This window comes from Lissotriton vulgaris, chromosome 7 (genome assembly GCF_964263255.1).
Source record: "Lissotriton vulgaris chromosome 7, aLisVul1.2, whole genome shotgun sequence".
NCBI classification, from domain to species: Eukaryota; Metazoa; Chordata; class Amphibia; order Caudata; family Salamandridae; genus Lissotriton; species Lissotriton vulgaris.
The window spans coordinates 503,342,491-503,362,111 of record NC_141695.1 but is presented as its reverse complement, the minus strand read 5'-3'; the positions used below and the strand labels follow the sequence as shown (position 1 = coordinate 503,362,111).

Below are 19,621 nucleotides of genomic sequence, written 5' to 3'. Positions count from 1 at the left end.
CTTTGCTGATAGGTTATTTTGCATGTGTGCAGTTCTGGGCAAGTTACTGCACACATGCAGTGCTGGTATTACCTTACGCTAATAGTAAAACTAAGTCATAACATAACAGTCTATTTGAGGTGAAAAAGACTTTCAAAAAGGTATTGATAGTTTGCTAGACTATTTATCTATTCCTGAACATAGATCACACCATATACACTTGAATAAACTAGCAGCAAAACATGGGGTTGTCTAGACATTAAGCTGAAGAAATATATATAAAGCACTTGCACCATAAGGCCACTAAGAAAATATTTTATTAGAAAATTAAACATTTACAAATAGATTTTTCTGTTTAAATAGTGATACATAGGGTGTCAGTGCTCAGCTAATACTGTAGAAATATTTGTGAAACAGTCTTTAAGAGCAGCATTAAACTGCAGCAAAGAAAATGCCCACTTGTGCTAACTGAGGAAGGGTCTGACATTCAAATTTGTAATAGTAGAGCTACCCCAGCCAGCACCCACTTTGAGGGTTTTTCTTTGGTTTTAAGGTTAAAAGTCCAGACATAAGTTGGTCCTCGTTGGCGTGTCTTGTAGACAGGGCAGGCGTAGACATTGCGTGTGTCCTGCTTATCCACAGGTATGGCTTTAATGAAGATTACAGGCATAGCTGGTGTCAAGTCCTTCAGCCGAGCATCAGTAATTATTCCAGCCTGGGAAAGAAATGAAGATTGACTTTAGAAACAGGTAAGCAAACATTTGGCTCGAACCTACAATTCCAGCAGAAAAGCAATGGCGGTAAATCACAGCATAAAAAATTTAAACTGCATGACATAACAGATGTATTTCTAGAGAGCCTCTTCACTTCTGTGGGGCCATCTTGCAAAAACTGAGAGATTACAAACCTTTGTTGTTACGTAACTCACCAGTATTCCTGCTACCAACCTTGGAGACTGAGAGGGAGAGTGGAACTGGTTCTATTCAAACTCATGAGGCACAGGGTCAAGACTGATTTGCATATAGCTGGGTCTGAACTGAGGTGGCGAAGTGAACTAAAGAATGATGATGGATTCAACCCAGATCTGTGACTAGGGGAGAGTGTCTGAAAAGTTTCAGTGCTCCGTCCATCATCTCCTTGTGTTTGCTGTATTCAAACTTGTGACCATGGGTGAATCATATTCATTAGTCCCCAAATTGCTAGCCCAGACAGAATACCTGTTTTAGCACTGTAAAAAATGGTGTTACTATTACCCAGGTCAATGGTACTTAAGGTGTCGGCATCAGAACGATGGAAAACTGTGCCAGTACTGGTGGGATTGCATCATTTTATTGAGGTTGCACACTTGTAGGTTTGTTGAGCTAATATTCTGGATTTTGTGCATCCAACACCCAGAATTGCAGAAAAGGAGATTTGTGTGATTCCTCTAATATCACTTTATGATCCCTAGAATTCAATCTGCATATCTGCTAGAATATATTCCCTAAAATATCAGGTCACAAAGAAGATAGCATAGAAATAAGTCTATTATTTTTTATCACGTGATATACTATATGAAAGACCTAAGTAGCAGACTGATAAGTTATTCATCCCTGCATTTTTTGGAAGGCATTATTTTGGGTTGGCCGTACCTAGCGGGGAACAGCTTATGCATTAACCAGCTACACGAAATGTTTTCACCAGGCAAAGATATTGATAAACACCTGAGACCTCTTGAGGGATGGAGTCTTTGATTCATAGAGAATCTGACATAGAGAAGAGAGAATATAACTCTTACACATTAAGATGCCAGCACTTACCTGAAGCATCACGCAGATTTTCTAACATCATGGCAATTGTGACTCCATGTGCTAAAGTATTCAATTTGCCTAAATAATATCTATTTTATGATACACGATAAGCAAAACATTAGGCTTTCTCTTGCACCTGAATCACCTAGTTTGATCCCTGATGATCATGACTGGCGGGCATTTGAAACAAAATACAGCTAAGGAAGGACCTTACGTTTTAGGATGGTAATGTCTATTGCCAGAACCGCCACAGTCTTTAACTACAATGTACATTGCAAGTTTATATATAAACAACCATATATGACTAACCTCATTTGGGGCAGTATGAATAGACCAATATCTAGCTTCAATAAATGCAACAAATCAGTGGCACCATCACCTGACTATGTCAATATTTAAATGATCAATAGATCAGATTATATCAACTTTAACATGATTCTATACATTCAAATATGGTGGCCCTTTTATTCATCGCCGCTGCTTGTATCAAGGAACACCGATTCACATGCCTACATGTGGGTTAGGACAGACGTCTGTCTGCAATTAATCCATCACGAAGGGAGTTAAAAAAGACCAATGCATCGCATCTCAGGCTGGCATCATTCAAGACTGGAGAGTGTGAGGTCGGACACCAGCAGGCACACCACATTCTGAGAGTAAGTGACACACTATAAGGTGAAACTCTGCAGCATAGTCTCGCCTTTCGGTTGTCATGATTTCCTCAATTTGCTTTTATATACAATTACTGCATGTGGGTGCCTAGCTCATCCGTATAATAAAGGGGCCCATAATTCATGGCATGGTGTTAAGACTGCTTGTTTTCACGATCAAAGCTGACATTTGGACACATTACGGATTCAGTTTACGCACATTCTGCAGTGGCCATGAGTGATTTGCATGAGTATGCTTACACTCTCACTATGAATGATGTTTCAATTAATATATTCAACTTTATAAAGAAGTGACAACATTAATTTTGCAAATGCATAATGCTTATATGTATGCTACTAATGTCTGTTTTCCAACAGGTCGCTCTCCAGTCACCAAATCTAGGGGGTACTCATTTTCGATGAAACACACATCATTCAGTGTAATCAGGGTAACAACATTAACACAGATTCAGGAATTGTCCTCAAATAGTAGGGCAGTATTAGACCATACTGAAGAAACGCCACTTGATCTTATGAGGCAACAGGGCATGAAACGGGGACAGAAGGAGCGGGACCATAGAATAACTAACATTCAATTGCTCCACATAGTTTTTAATGTTCCCATAGTCCCCCTTCCCCTAAATTAAAAGTAAATTCCTAGGGAGATCTATAAAAAAGTAAAAAATGTTCACTAGGCACAGCACACACTATCATCATTGACACACCAGCAGCTATCCTGTGCAGCAAAAAGATCTCAATCAAAGGGCCCCCGTAAGCGGTCTGCTAGGTATTGCCTCCCCACCTGGCTTGGAACAGAACCCTATGATGAAGCATGTCACCTTGGTGGGTGAGGATTATTGTTCCTGCTCCTGAATGAAGAGATTCCATATGTGTCTGCTGGATCAACAAAAATGTAGACAGTACTACAAAAATTATTTTTCTGAATCAGGGTAGCTTTTTTTTCTTAGAACATCACATTCTTTTAATTAACAATGCTGTGAGGGTGGGCACGTCATCACTTCAGCCATATCCCAGCCCTACTGCATAGCATATTGGGACAATCCAACATGTGGAACCTCAGGTTGTCTATGAAAAGAGTTCCCCTGAGAGGTTTGGCTCTACTCCTAGTATCACAGCTGCCTGATCACTTCCCTCCAAATCTTTGAAGGCAAGCCCCTCTAGAGGTCTGGCCTTCCTCCTTTGGTTCTGTGGGAATTGGCTGGCCCAGCCCAGGTGCATCGTGACCAGCTAATTAACAGATGAAGACTTCCTCCCCATCCATTTCTTTCCCACAAGCCAAGTCAAATACTTTTAATTGCTCTACTGTGTAGGAAGGACTTTGATCATTCTGTTGGGGAGTAGAGGAATTAACTTGACCCAGAAGGGGGAGGGGACAAATGCATGGAATCTGATATGAGCTGAACCGGGGAAAGATGCCAACTCTTAACATGTCATATTTGGTGTAGATATGATGTTAGGGACTATAAATGTACACATAGGGTACATGTTTACCCCTAGATTGGTACCTCGCTGGACCTTGTAGACCATAGTGGAGTGAAACTCATCTTTAGAGTAGATTGCACCTATATTATGTAACACAGGGTAAGCTCCTTAAACTTTCAGTAAGCACTACAGGCCTACACTATGAATGCCCACTCCCAATAAAAAGCCTACCCCAGGTCAGTACCAATCCTTGAAGATTCCCTTCAGCAATAGGGTACCTGTTTGTGTGCTCACATATTCATGTGCAACCAGCCTAGAACCTATTTTCCTAGCTTTGCGTCAGTACCCTTAACTTGCAAAGCAGACACTGGAATTTAGCACTCAGTCCCTTTACTGTTAACGTACAGTGAGACCAGGTAGTGAAACTAGCTCATAGTATAAGCCCAGAAATCAGGTAGTCAATTACGAAAAGTCAGGGGGGCTAAAATTGTGGATACTAATTATCTACACATACCCTCCAAAGAAGTAGGGTAGCTTGGTTCCTTTTCACACCCAACTTGCACAGCTATTACAGCCTTTCATGTAATTGCATTAACCTTAAATTTGCAATTTGTTTATAATAATAATAATAATAAGGGAGCTTATAAAGCGCCTGGTTACGCCAGAAGGCGTGTCCCCGCGCTGTAGTGAGTAGCTGAGTGAACCCCCCTTCCCTACAATGTCAGCGGAGTCCGCTATTTTCAAAACAAGTACGTTTTAAGCCCTGATCTAAAACTGCCCTCCGATGGCTCCAACCGGAGCTCAAGGGGAAGTTCATTCCACCTCCTGGCCGCCAGAAGCCTAAAAGACCTTCCACCCATCCGATCCCTCTTCACTCTTGGAACGAGTACCAGACCCGCTCCACTAGATCTAAGGGACCGTGCGGGCTTATATAGGGCGATGAGACTTAGAGGATCTCTGGGGCCCCTGCCTTGGACAATGCGGTGGCACAAACAGAGCGCTTTGAACATGATTCTCTTCCTGACAGGAAGCCAGTGAAGAGTGTTTAATACTCTTTTTGAGTCAGTCCGCCTCAGCCGTCTTAGCACAAACATGCAGCAGCATTTTGCATCACATGGAGCCGGTTCAAACTTTTAACCAGAGCACCCAGATATAAAATGTTGCCATAATCCAGGCGTGACGTAACAAGTGCATGTACTAGCGCCTTCCTGGCCTCAATCGGGAGGAGATCCATGGTTTTTTGCATGCTTTTCAAGACACCAAATCCCTTCCCCACCACTAGTTTGATCTGGGATTCAAACGTTAGGCTGGAGTCTACCCACACACCCAAGTTCTTAGCCAAGGGGCTTGGTGTTGGATCAGGACCCAGATTCGACGGCCACCACACCTATGACCACTTAGAGGGGCCCCCGCCCACCACAATCACCTCCGTCTTGCTACTATTCAACTTTAGGCAGTTGTCCGCCATCCAAATGGCAAGCTCCTGCATACATGCTCTGAAGTTGGATGCATCAACACCGGGCGCCAGTGATAAAGAGATGACCAGCTGTGTGTCATCTGCATATGACACAATTCTCACTCCAAAGCCCTCCACTAGCCCAGCCATCTGGGATACACATACATTAAATAGGGTAGGGCTAAGGGCAGATCCCTGTGGCACTCCCTGGTCTAGATTAACAGAATCAGACTAATGTGAACCTTGCCTAACTTGGAAACTACGTCCCATCAGAAATGATTGTATCCACTTGAGAGCAGATCCTGAGACACCACCTCTATTCAGACCCTGTAGCAAGGTGAAAAGTGCCACAGTGTCAAAGGCATTTTCAAAACCTGGTGGAATTGAGTAGGGTACAACCTTGAAGTCAGAAATAATTGTTTGTGATAAATGTTTTGTATTGTGAAAAAAAGCACTCATTTATATTTTTCTATTATGTTCATTGCGAATAAGATTACAGTATATGTAAATATATGTTCTGTGCACGACAACGTAACCTCAGACTTTGTTTCAAATTTTTTTTTTAGAAAAAATGTGCTGAAATTTGTAACTACTTGAAAGTTAAAACATCCAAGGATTAATTACCTTAGGGTGTGATTCTTCGCAAAATAAAATAGCAGATTAAAACAGTGACCGGGTCCTTCTTATCCTTAAGCATTTCATGTTGTCCTACCCGGCCACATCATAGGACACAACCCCAATCTTTGATACACAGTGTCAAAGGCGGCGCTCAGATCTAAGAGAATAAGCGCCTTTGTCTGACCCTCATCTACTCCCTGCCTAATAGTCTCCATGGCCATAAGTAAGGCTGACTCTGTGGAATGTAATGACCATAAGCCGAATTGAGTGTGATGCAGGAGGTTGGCTTCTTCCATAAAATCTGGTAGGTTGCAGTCCTATGGAATATAGGGCTGTCACCCAGGGCTGTAGGTTAAATGGTAAAAATGGTATGTTTATATATTTTAGAATGTTTCCCTGATGAAGGCGAAAATGTCACCGAAATGCATTGGAGAGAGGAATATACTTGTGATGTACAGCAAGAAAGCATTTTCAGGATGACATATAAGGAAAACAAAATGTGATTGGAACATTGAATAAGGAGACATTGAAAGAATAAATGAAATTTTGCAGCAAATATCGAATATAATTTTGTTTATTGGAACACTAGCTGGATAGCACAGCACACACCCAGTGCCCTGGGAGACAGCCCTATATTCCATAGGACTGCAACCTACCAGATTTAATGACCACACTCTGGGCGGGGAGTGATTCCTAGGTAGCACGGAAACAATTTAATAATTTTGAGGATAAAAAGGTTGTGCACGCCCAAATCCTACGCCACATTGCAATTCTTCCATAAAAGCCATAAGCTGGGAGTTGGCAACCTTTTCTGCTACCTTTGCCATATAGGGTAGAAATGAGATAGGCCGGAGATTATCCAATTTCTCAGAGCTGATGTTGGGCTTCTTCCGAAGTGGCAGAACCACCGACTTTTTACTGCTTGCCGGCACTGTGTGCCTGTTGAATGAGACATTTAGAAGGTGCCTAATATATGGCTCAAGAGTTAGAGCGCTTTCCCCTAGCAATTTGGCTGAGGCAGGATCTCTAGGAGAGCCTGATTTTACGGCCCTGCAGATATTACACAGAGCCTCGGGGGGAGGGATCATAAAGCCGTCTAGCCTCAAACCTTTCCCCAGCTCTCCCGATTGTTCCTTGAATTCTGTCGCCATTTTCCTGGGGCCCGGAAAGGAGGAGTATACCTTTCCCACTTTATCAGAGAAAAAAGCTGCAATACGATTGCAAGAATCAACTGAGCCCTCGGCATCAACAGTATGGGCTGCTAGCGAAGAGATCTCTTTATAGATCTTGAATAGTTCCTTAGAGGAGCTACCCGCAGCTCCAATTCTAACTGAATAGTAAGTTGCCTTAGCCTGCCTAATGAGCCTATGATATTTTTTTCTCTAAGTTAAATATCTAATTTTGGCCTGATTGAGTAAGCCTTGCCTCCATTGCCTCTCCAGGAGTTTACACTCATTGGGAATATTGGTGAATATTCATTGATTTGGAGACTGGTTACATTCATCCGACTAACCACCGCACTTGCTCCCACCATGAAAACATTCATTTTCTCACTTTAACCTCAAATGTATGACTGCAGAAATTTTTTTTTTTATCCAAAGTCATAGTACGTATCTTGAGTAAGCCCCAATGTATTTGAAATGTTGACAGCTATTTGTGTCCAGCCCTCGTAAGATAAACCTAGGTGTGCAGAAAGGGTTATGAAAAGGGCTATTGACCCAGTATGAAGACGTCCAAAAAAGGAACCACATCCTCACGAGCTTGTCATGTCAAAGCAGTAAAATGTGCAATTACATGTCTGCATTTACACAGTGCACACACATCTGCGGTCGCTCATAAGAAGTTATGTACACAAATTAGCAGATAGCTGGCTCCTGATTGACGCTGGATGCGTTTCTGAATCCTTGGCATAATTAACAGTTAGAACAAGAAGTCCCAGGTCTGCCAAGTATGTAGCGCTCCAGGTCAGCAACTGTGTGGCTGGACATTACATCTAGTGGAAACAGCTAAAGAGGGTCATTTAATGCTGCTATTACTACTGATGCAGAAGTTTTCAAAAGAAATGCATTTAATAATTAATGCCTAAAAAGTCACTTATCACCAGAAATTTTGCATCCGCTGAAATTCACATAACTCATTTTAAGGGAAACCTATGGGTCCTACACAAACATTCCTATTTGGTCCTGTCCAAATACATATATAGGTCATCGAGCCCACACTTCCGATTCCCCGTTAAGATCAAACCTACCTCCGGGACCCTGCACAGAGACAAAGTCTACAGAGGCGTGGAGGATTAAAAATGATTGCACAGCAAGCAACAAATGAATCGCCACTGTGACACTTTAGAGTGCTGCTGGCGCCCCAAGCGACATCAAACCTGTATTGGAAATAGTCCAGAATGTCAAACACTGCTGCTTCCTGAATATCTGCAGCCTTGTCCTTGACGTTTGAATGATAAAATACATGTGTAATGAAATACGATGTTCTTTATGAAAGTAGGCTCACAGGTGTCAGCATTTACTTATGCGCACAGCAATGTGTCTGAATAAAATAAAAAAAAACTGGAAAACACTCGAATCATACAACTTGCCCCTTTTTGGGTGATCGTCGTGCGCTTTATGCACGTCCGTTGTTCCTAGACCAGGAAACATTTCCATTAAGTGCGCGGTCTGAATGAACGCCATTGTGAGCGCGAAGACGAACAGATACCATCTGACTGAAATTTCATTATGGAGAAAGCCTATGTGACATACAATTACTTTTACCGGAAAGACGATGCTTTCAAGAGATGTAGTATTGATGTCTTTTTAGAAGAAAGAACCTGCGAAAATTCAGAAAAAAAAAACATCTTATCTTTTCTGTGCAGATTATAGACACTCGAATAGAGATCCAATCATAAAGCCTCAGGTTTATGTTGAGTCGCGCGCCACACAATCCGGCAATGACGCACAGGTCCTGAGGTAATCTAAAAACGATAGAGCCCGGTTATCATTTTAGCTGTCTCATACATAGATCCTTCTTCAGATCTGTGGGATGCTACAACCAGTGTCCTGTTACTACCCCTGCCACCACCTCGCCGAGCTGTGTGCACATCCACCAGCAATAATTCCCTCGAATACAGGGGTGATGGACATTGGCGTGACAGTGGCAGGCGGTGGCGAGCATCGCTATGGCAGCCAAAGGACCACCATACTGATGTGCCTGGCTGGTCACGGTCTAGTGTTTCTACACTGTGTTTCCACTAGCCACTCCCTGAGAGCTGTCTTCCACACTCACCCCACATCCATTCATCACAGGTGTCACCGGTCAGGGGACCCTTCTAATAAAAGGGGCCGAGCGCACGTGCCCTGGTCCAGTTCCAGCACTATACTTTGGGTGTCTGCGTAACCATTTATCTGACATGAGGGCCTAGTGCATTAACTATTACGGATGGGATCTTGAACAATTGCCAGGGGCTCAGATTATTTCAAGCGTTTCACTCATTGATATTTTTATGCATTGGATAACACCGACACAGTTCACTTGATGGGTGCAAGAATCTTGTCAACGTGTTCAGGTATAAGATCAGATGGCCGCCACGGACTCAGAATGCAGGTATCAGATCGAAAAGGAGAGCATGCTCCAATCCAAATAAGCGTCATTCGTATAAAGGGTGTAAGTACCAGAATCAGATGGACACAGTGCACTCACAGCATGCAGTAACTGAATTGAGAGGCATATTTATGAGGGGATTTGTGTAGCTCTTGCACCATGCAACTTGAGTGCGTGATGCAAGCCCAAAATGCAACTTATGAAGCCACCAAAGGTAATCTGAAAAGGGGGGGCCCTCGGCCCCCCCGCACGCATGGCGGCGCGGCGACCGTCGCCCCCACTCTCTCCTTTGTCGCCATTCGGCGGTGGGGGCGTGCCCTGGGGGGCGCGACCCACCGCCGATTGGCTGGCGGCCTCCCTGACCCGGATCCTGGGAAGTGGGTCCGGGTCAGGGGGGGCGGGCAATAGGAGGGGCCACCTGGCCCCTCGAGAATAAAGAGATAGGGAGCGCCCAGGAGACCCCCTTGTCTCTGGACGCTCCCTCGCCGTAACGGTGTGCCCCGCGCTCGGGGCTTCTTTGTTTTTTTTTTAATTTTTTCCCTTTCTATTTGCAGGTATGAGCGGGTGGCGTCGTGACCATTCAAAGGATCACCGCCACTGCATCGATGCATGGAGGCTAAAGCGATCCGTGATCCGCGAGAGTGAGGAGCAGCTGGTCCAGTCGGCGGAGAAGCCTACGCGCCTTGGGGGAACAGCTGTGTCGGTCTCCGGCGGTGCGAGCAGCCACCTCCACCTACCGCTTCCAGTTTTAAAATGGTGAGCGTGCACATGGTTGGCGACATGGGGTTTTCGGGCCTCATTGTGGGGATGTGTTCTTTCATAGACGGGCCAGCTGCTTAAGGGACGGGTTCAACGTGCGGGTACTTTTGCCCAGGACGGGGCCCGGGGTTTGTTGCTGGGAGCCAGTACAGAGGGGGCGGGCATCAGACGCTCTCTGCCCCTGTTGGTTCTTTTTTGTATGGCCCAAGTTCTAGTTCCTCCACCTCCGTGAAAATTTCAAACGTTTATTTAATTTAACTGGACTGTGACTGGGAGCATTGATTACAATTAATAGGTGGAGGGGGGGGGGGGGGCGGGGGGGTGTAAAGAATGGTCGCGGTTTGCAATATGCATCTGTGACCGACTATCCGGGATTCAAACCGGCCAAGTGATACATTCAGGTTGGCTGAGGTACTGGAGTTCACTCGGCTTTCGGCATCAGGCAGCTGTTAATTTATAATCGCTTATTTGGTGCGACACACGATCACGTAAGGCGGAGAGGAGTTGGCCTAACGGCTAGGGCGCTCGACCTCGGTCCCGGGGGTCTGGGTCCGAGTCTCTATAACGACGCCAAAGAGTGTGTCTGCATAAAATAAAATGCATTCAGGTACGGGAAGTGAAAGAATTGTATTTCAAAAAAGTGTGTGCTTACTATAGCCTGCTGCCCGACTTGGTATTTTTTGAGTTTCTGCCAGTGCAGCCAGAAGGATGATACAACAAGTAACATCAGAAGCCCGTTGCACATGCGTTGTTTATTTATATGTTCGTAGGGTCATAAAAATAGGTGGGTTGAGCCTAGGTCACTGTGTTATTGATTAGCAGCTCTAGGTATGCACCTCTGGCATTTGGGAAACCTGCAGGGCACATTAATGCTGTATTGTGCAGTAATTGCGGGAGACACTGTAACTTCTGGGCTTTCACGTAGCAGCGGTGACACAAACAAATATATTTTCCTACAATCTTCCTTCATGGAACTGAACTCGGCCGCATTGGGCTGCAATGATCTACCGATCAATACGTGTAACCGGCTGCTTAATTCTAATTGTGTGCGTCTTCGGTGGGTTTGCAGGCGACTCCCGCGCAAAATTAGTTAATTAGAGCCCCTGAAGGACTTATTCAACAAGTCGTCACGAGATTAGGAGGGCAGCAGACCACGATTAAGCACTGTTTCATTCCCTGGTCTTTACTCATCAACACTCATCATGACGGTATTAATTAGATGGATCCTAGGGCAGATATAGAAACTTCCTTCAGATGAAACCATTTGCTAAGACGACTGCCATGTCCCACAGTGAAAGACATTTCCTGTTTTTCCGGTTTCAAGCCTACTGACAGGAATAAATCAGCAGCTGTGATACGCTGGGATCTGAACTTGAAATTAACAGTGTGCTGCCTAACAATTACTTTGTAAACCTTTTCGTTCCAATCAATGGCCCTTTTAATTTTGGCGATTAACCCCTGACCTCGACTAATAGTGTTCTCTTTCCATCTTACCTGGAGTGAGCGAGGACATTTATAGTACAGAGCGAGCAGCATTATCAGGCTTAAGGGAAGCCGAGACAAGACGTAAGGAACACAGTGGGCATACCGCTTGTTGAAAGGGGCAAACTAACTTTATAAACACCGTGTAGTTAGAAAAACGAATATTACAACCAAGGGCTGCTGAGCCCATCAGTTTCCATCATTTATTTCCAGCTGCCTTGCATCCACTGGAAAGCCCTGAGCCGCTGTATTTTGATTGGTCTCAAATATCTTATCTAAAATAATGCAGGTGTACAGAAATCGTTGCTGTTCTTGCCAGCGCTAGATTTAGGCCCCGATTTAGTGTTTAGCGATTGGAATACTTCGTCACAAACACACCAGATGTGATGTTAAAGTCAACATTATCACCATATTACTAGTGCATTCTAACCTTGGCACTCGATGTGGTACCCGCATATGACTCATTCCTGTGAAAGAGAAACCCATCCAATAGGAGGCCTAGCGTGTCTGCCTTACTTTCTCACCTCCAGGTGGACAGAACCTGAACATTCTGAACACGGGCTGTTCATCTTTCAAGTGCATGTTGTGTATTGGGGTGGTACATGAATACTTGTACGACAAGACCTCGTAGTGTTAAGAGGTGAACATATGGCAGGACAAGGAGCGGGGGGTGCGGGTTCGAACCTCGATACATCCTGTGGTGAATTAAAGAGGGTTGTGGGGTCTCACAGAGAAGGTTCTTTAGGTAAGGTAACTGGCGCTTTGTACGGCGCTCTTATTCATGATTCATGAAAAAACCATGGCTATCAGGTTTTCAGATTGCTATGGGTAATGTTTTAAACACTGATTCCATGTGTGAGGTAGGTTGTGGCCATGTACTAATTTTATTAAGCAACTTCAAAGGGGGGGGAAGGATGAGTTTTAAACACAGCGCAGCTGGCACTGCCTTTAGCGAGATTCAGGACCTACCCGTCTGCTCCATAGGACATTGGGGCATGGAGATGGAGACGGGGCACCGTTATCAATGCATATTGGGGTTACAGCTTTATAAGTGGCTGTACAGGTATCTCAAGGATTTCACCAATGCGTATGTATGGAATGCAGGTTTAGTAGTGGACTGTATTTGATCGTGCGGGAGGATCCCCCTGCACAGCGAGCGTATAATGCATTCATATAGCATAGAATGTTTGGTACTGGGGACATTTTCAAAATAATCCCCCCCCTGCTCAGACCTTGCCTGGACTTGCGTTGGTCCTTCGGGAAAAATAAGCGCTTTGGGTTCATTCCTGGGCTTCTTTATTGATGTCATCCAGGCGCTTGCAATAATTTATCCAAGCCTGGGTGGCTAATTATTTATCTTGCGCAAGGAACAACCAGTGCCATACGTTAAAGTTTGACACTCTATCATTATTATTATTGGTGTCGGCTGAGGTGATAGTTGGAACGATCGTGGAACGATTCACGTAAAGGGTATACCCACCTTCTCTTGGGGTCCTCCTGGGGATTAACGCACATCACTATCCCATGTTTGTAAAACTTTGGCACGGTGATTACAAGTTTCCTTGGATCACCCGGGTGCGGGCGTTAAATACATTCCTTAATATCCGTGATGCCCGGGTTACATATGCCTTTTTGTGTTCATCCCTGGGCTCCTTTATTGATGTGCTCCAGGCACTTGCAATATTTTATCCAAGCCATGGTGGCTGCTTATTTAGCTTACGCAAAGAACGGCCATTGACCTAAGTCAAATTTTGACGCTCTAGAGTGACTATCATTGGTGTCTGCTGAGGTGATAGTTAGAACAATCATGGAACCATTCACGAATAAGGTATAACCAATGGCTTATTGCACTGTGGAGGTAAGCACCATATGAGGTGCTGGTGACTATTCTAGGGGGGGCATTGCACCAGTCCAAACATTGCACCTGTCCATAGGACCCTTCATGGATGATAGGTTAAAGTCAACATTATTAGTGAGGGTTAGCTGTATTGCGTGCAGCCTTCAGCCAAGTCATGAGGGAATATAGAGCAGTTTGTTTTACCAGTCTTTAATCTCATGAATGAGTAAATGGAAAAGAACAGGGGTATGCCAACAAATAGGTGTATTTGTACTAAACACACCCCTTTTAGTTCAGTCAGTAAACTTATTTCACACACAAGTAAATTGGCACAAGATACGTTGAGCCTATGATGAGATTTGAGCCGAATATTTACAGTGTGGAAACTTATATAGCACACTGTAATTTAGCACCATATACGTTGAGCTCTAGGGGGGTACCAAAGCCACGTATTAATAACATGGTGGGGGAACCACGAATGGCATAGAGACAGGGCCTAGAGCCTTTGGACAGACTACTTGGGGTCCTGATAGTGATACACGCCCTGATGTCCCACCTAAAAGGTGCCCAAGAGCCTGGTTGCGGCATCGGATAGTTCTGGGGATCCATGTGATCATGTCCGGTTGGCTGGGATGATATCTCCCAGAAGCCAAGGTGGCGAGCGGAAACGGTCCTTGGGCCAGCGTAGGGCCTGGCGGAGATGGGGCTGTGCTAATTCTTTTAGCTAAAGACTGGGATGCTGCACTGTTAAATAGGCTGTCTTGTTTTACACATAAGATCCTATGCATGGAGACGTGGGTAGAAAACCAGGATTAAGAGGCGATGTCCTCGCCCGCAGCACAACTTTCTCGTGTAACAATGATTGTGAAAATGGGAGGCCAATTTTACAGCCTACCAGGGTTAACATTTTCCGTCGACGTGTTAATGTGTGGTGACCTGGCACTAAGATTATCTAAAACTTAGCGACTGATGGTAATGTAAGTTTAATGCGTGTACAGCAGTTATTGCCGGAACACTAATGGCGTGTGTCTATCTTTCCAATTTATGTATGACCGGGTCCATGGTGAATACCTGGAGTGCCCCACATTACAATGGCTGCAACAGGTGGACAGCCCAAGGGATGCTTACGTCAGTCACGGCTGGGTCCATGGCGGATATCGGAGGAGTGCTCCACACCGCAACATCAACAGCTGGTGGACAAAAAAAGGGGAAGCAAACGTCAAGAAAGAGGACACCAAGGGCCCAGGTATTCCTGGCAGGTGTAAGTGCTACCCATTCCCTACGGTGGAAGTGGGAATTTGTCACCCATGTTTTCTTGGTCTTTTCCTGGTTGCTGCAGTTTTCTCAAACCTGTCACGCAGGGGAGGGACTCATCACCAGAGGTGGTGGAGCTACAATGGGCCAGCACAAACAACAAGCTGGACGCAGGACAGGGAAGAGTTGGTTGGAGGGTCTGTGCCATGGTCAGTTCAGGAGCTTCTTTCAGGGACCTATAGCTCAGCAGCCCGACCTCCTGTCAGCGGTGATACTTCACCTAGGGGGGGCTGAATTGGCCAAACTGGGGAGGCGAATACTCATTGATGGGTTCTTCTCCACTGTGGGTGGGTCTTCAGGACTTGGGTGGCACAGTAGTAGGGTCTCAACTTATCCCGGGGTGGCAGGGACGCGGTCAGGGTGTTGAATCACTCGATAAAGGGGATCAACACACAGTGGGACAAACTATTTCAAGCCCCCACTCGGCTTGCAGATGATCCAACATGGGTGTATTGGTTCTACCTGGTAATGGGTGTATTGGCGCTGCCTGGTAACGGGATGTGATAGAGGAAGGGAGGGTCCTGTGGTCTGATGATGTCGGGGCCTGGCTGGAAGGGGTTACTAAAGGGAGAACTTTGTCGGGTAGACCTAGGCAGGGGGAGGCCAGATCGTCGGTTAACAATGCTGGCCTGTGGCGGTAAGGTCATTATCGGTGAGCACATATTTGAGGTCTGAGGGGGCGGGCATCATCCTATGGAGGTTCCCGCCCAGGGGGAGGAGCCTGCGGGCCACTCCCACAACTCCAGGGGCAAGGTAATAGATGCTGCAAAGCAAAGGAGCGCGGGTAGGAGTAGTTCACGCTTTCCTTAGGCTGGTAGCCACCCCGCGCGCGTGGACTCATGACGCCACCGGCGCAGAGTAAGGGCCCTCCTTTAGTGGGTAAATGGAGTTCAGGGCGTAGACCGGGCAATTCCCGGGGTAACACTGCGCATGCGCACATCCAGAGGGGAGACGCAGCTTGTAGGACCTGACACCGGTAGTGACCCTGCCATATGGCCAGAAATGTACAAAAATTCTAGATGAGGATGTTTAGTATAAGTTAGGTAACTACATGTATTAGAGTTTTGTTAAAGTCAGGCTCTCAAACTTGTTGCTAAGAAGTATGTACCTAAATGTCCTGCTGAATTTTTGTATAAATTGTTGATTATGCAATTAAAACCTTTTTTAATTTCATACTTTAATAAATACGGCCGGGCGACTAGCGCCCGCCTTCCAAAAAGTAAAGACGTCTCGTGTCCACGTTCCTGGGTATTGGGTGCCGGATTGGGGGGGAGGCGGCAGCTAGTCGCTGACCATGTGAAAAGGGGGGGCCCTCGGCCCCCCCGCACGCATGGCGGCGCGGCGACCGTCGCCCCCACTCTCTCCTTTGTCGCCATTCGGCGGTGGGGGCGTGCCCTGGGGGGCGCGACCCACCGCCGATTGGCTGGCGGCCTCCCTGACCCGGATCCTGGGAAGTGGGTCCGGGTCAGGGGGGGCGGGCAATAGGAGGGGCCACCTGGCCCCTCGAGAATAAAGAGATAGGGAGCGCCCAGGAGACCCCCTTGTCTCTGGACGCTCCCTCGCCGTAACGGTGTGCCCCGCGCTCGGGGCTTCTTTGTTTTCCCACCCACCATCCCTTGGTAGAAAAGTTTTGTAGCAGATTTATGTCTGATTGAATGGTAAGTTTTGAGGGTACGGTCCACGGGTCTCACAGGATAACAGAGGTGGAACTGTTGGTATATTGTTGATGCTTTTGTCTAGGAATTTTATCCCTTTTTAGCAAAACAGGTGTGAAGTGAATTGTATTTGAAGCTATGTGTCTTTAGGCCTTTTTTCCTTTTTAGCTATACGTGATACTGTTATTTAGCGAAACATGTCTGAAGCGAATTGTATTGCAATGCCATGTGTCGTTAGGCCTTTTTTCCCTTTTTAGCTACACGTTGATACTGTTATTTATTAGCCAGTGTAGCTGTCCTTTAGAATTTTTTCCCATAGGTCGTCGTATTTATTAGGTATGGGGCATGCGGTAAGGTCATTATCGGTGAGCACATATTTGAGGTCTGAGGGGGCGGGCATCATCCTATGGAGGTTCCCGCCCAGGGGGAGGAGCCTGCGGGCCACTCCCACAACTCCAGGGGCAAGGTAATAGATGCTGCAAAGCAAAGGAGCGCGGGTAGGAGTAGTTCACGCTTTCCTTAGGCTGGTAGCCACCCCGCGCGCGTGGACTCATGACGCCACCGGCGCAGAGTAAGGGCCCTCCTTTAGTGGGTAAATGGAGTTCAGGGCGTAGACCGGGCAATTCCCGGGGTAACACTGCGCATGCGCACATCCAGAGGGGAGACGCAGCTTGTAGGACCTGACACCGGTAGTGACCCTGCCATATGGCCAGAAATGTACAAAAATTCTAGATGAGGATGTTTAGTATAAGTTAGGTAACTACATGTATTAGAGTTTTGTTAAAGTCAGGCTCTCAAACTTGTTGCTAAGAAGTATGTACCTAAATGTCCTGCTGAATTTTTGTATAAATTGTTGATTATGCAATTAAAACCTTTTTTAATTTCATACTTTAATAAATACGGCCGGGCGACTAGCGCCCGCCTTCCAAAAAGTAAAGACGTCTCGTGTCCACGTTCCTGGGTATTGGGTGCCGGATTGGGGGGGAGGCGGCAGCTAGTCGCTGACCATGTTGCATGGCCTGTGTTGTAGTAAGGCAACACAGGCCAAATTGATGCATTGCGTTACTCTGCTCTCGGAAGGTGTTCCATGAATGTTGTGTGGTTGTTTCCATGCAGCTCCCATGGTTTTTGATGCATTCTCAGATTTACCAAAAGTGGTAGACCATATGCCTTCTCGGGGAGGTGCAACCTGGAGAAATAGCTGTATTTGTCTTTGTTACTTACTCTTACTGTGTGCTCAGTGGCAGCTCCTCCGGTAAGGCGGAGGAGCGTTGCTCCACTGCTTTTCAGAAGTGGAAGGAGAAATAAAATGACGATAAGTGAAAGATATTATCATTTTATTATTTCCTGTTGCAGGTGCAACATCTTAGCCGAGCGGGGCGGGGCTGCTCTGCTACCAGAGCTGGGGAGGGGAGGAGTGGTTTGCACTCCCTAAAGTGAACTGAATGTTTGGCAGGCCATCTGGGTCCGGCCAAGCATTCATGCGCTCTTAGCATGTTCTCCATTGAGGCTGCATTACAGCCTGAGTGAAGGGCATGCCCAGGTTCCCTGTCCCCGTCTGAGTGCCGTGGTTTGGGGCTCTGACCAATCACAATGCTGCAATGCAACATTGTGATTGGCTCAGGGGAGCTTCAGACTAGGTACTTCCTGTGCCCTGTTCTGGCCAGAGGAGAGACGGAAGGAGGACGATGTGGCGAGAAGGTAAGTTGAATTTTATTTTTGATTTACCCCTCGTCTGCATTCTACAGCACACATAGAAAGGGAAATATCCCTCTCAGGATGTTTTTTATGCAGGAAGGTGCCTTTTCTGCACAAAAACATCCAGCATGCAATGGAGGCACCCTTACATCATGGTGCAAGTGTGCCTGCATTGGGAATAGGCAGCCAAAATGGCGCCTGTGCAGGAACAAAGGCAGGATTGCGAGATATTCTTTTAAATACAGCATATTCCTGTCCTTTACCTGTCACGCAGCGCAATGCAGCAAGGTGACTTGCTGCTCTGCGTGACTTTCTCATACCTATGCCCCTGAATGTGCAATGTTCATTCCCAGGTGTGAGCATCAGTCCGTAGCTATACCGTTTACTATCAGATCCAATGAGCACCGTTCACCGCACGTGTTCAAGCAACTGATTCTGTAGGTAGGGTTGTTCACTGATGGACTGCGGGCAGTTAATCGAATTTGCACAGTTCACTCTGAAAGTGCAACTAACTAGAGACAAATCATCCACACAGTGCGATGCAAGGGTGAGTAGACGAATAGGATTAATTCATGTTTGGGAAGAAACAATGGTTGATGGCTAGGGCCAGTGGGCAACTGGTCAACTAATACAATGGAGATGCTGCTAGCCTCCTTGACATGTTGTGATTACTCCTGTTGTGAGTTTCACGCTTCAAAGCTCACCAGGCTTAATAAGCTAAATAAAGGCTGGGCCCAAGGTTGAAGCCGGGATCACCTGAGGCATCCCAAAACAAAATGGTCAAAGTCTTTGGAAGGGTTTGCCATCTTCACTGCACTCTTGTGTTATCTGCATCTTTCAAGGGGGGTCCAGAAAGGATGTAACTTTTTTCGTAGGGTGACCACCTGGGAGGAGGATGTCCTCTGGCGAGCCTATGGTGAGATAAATACTCAACCTTGTAGCAATGCACCTCATTTCCCCCCTTGAGCACTGCGCTACAGTTTGCCCAGATATGCCAACTGGGCAGAGAGTCCTTGTGACTGGAGGACGTCTCTGAGGACGTGGCAGCCAAAATAATAAATGCACTGGTTTTCCAGGGCCTGTGGTCCCCAACTTGCTGTGTTTCAGTGGATGTCCTGCTCCTTTTTTTGGGCACTGTGAAAATGTAACTGTCTAGTGTGAAACCTACCTGGAGAGGACATGGCAAGGCAGGCGCACATCTCTTTCCTGTACCAGCTGCCTTTTCTGTAGCGATTCCCTTATACATGTTGGTCAGTAGTTTGTTGGGGTCACAGAGCTTTGACAGTTCTTTCACAGGTTCTCAGAGCCACCCAGATCAAATAACACATCAGCAATCTACCGTAGAAATA

General features: G+C 46.1%; 1 protein-coding gene across 1 annotated transcript in view; it reads right to left on the bottom strand.

The window, feature by feature from the left end:
* Window positions 1-278: 278 nt before the first annotated feature.
* DNAH9 (dynein axonemal heavy chain 9) overlaps window positions 279-19,621 on the bottom strand; it is a 1,435,662-nt gene continuing 1,416,319 nt past the window's right edge. The window contains exon 69 of the mRNA XM_086930591.1: window positions 279-694. Within this exon, the coding sequence (XP_086786717.1) occupies window positions 467-694 (228 nt within the window). The 3' untranslated portion in view covers window positions 279-466. The remainder of the gene's footprint in view (window positions 695-19,621) is intronic.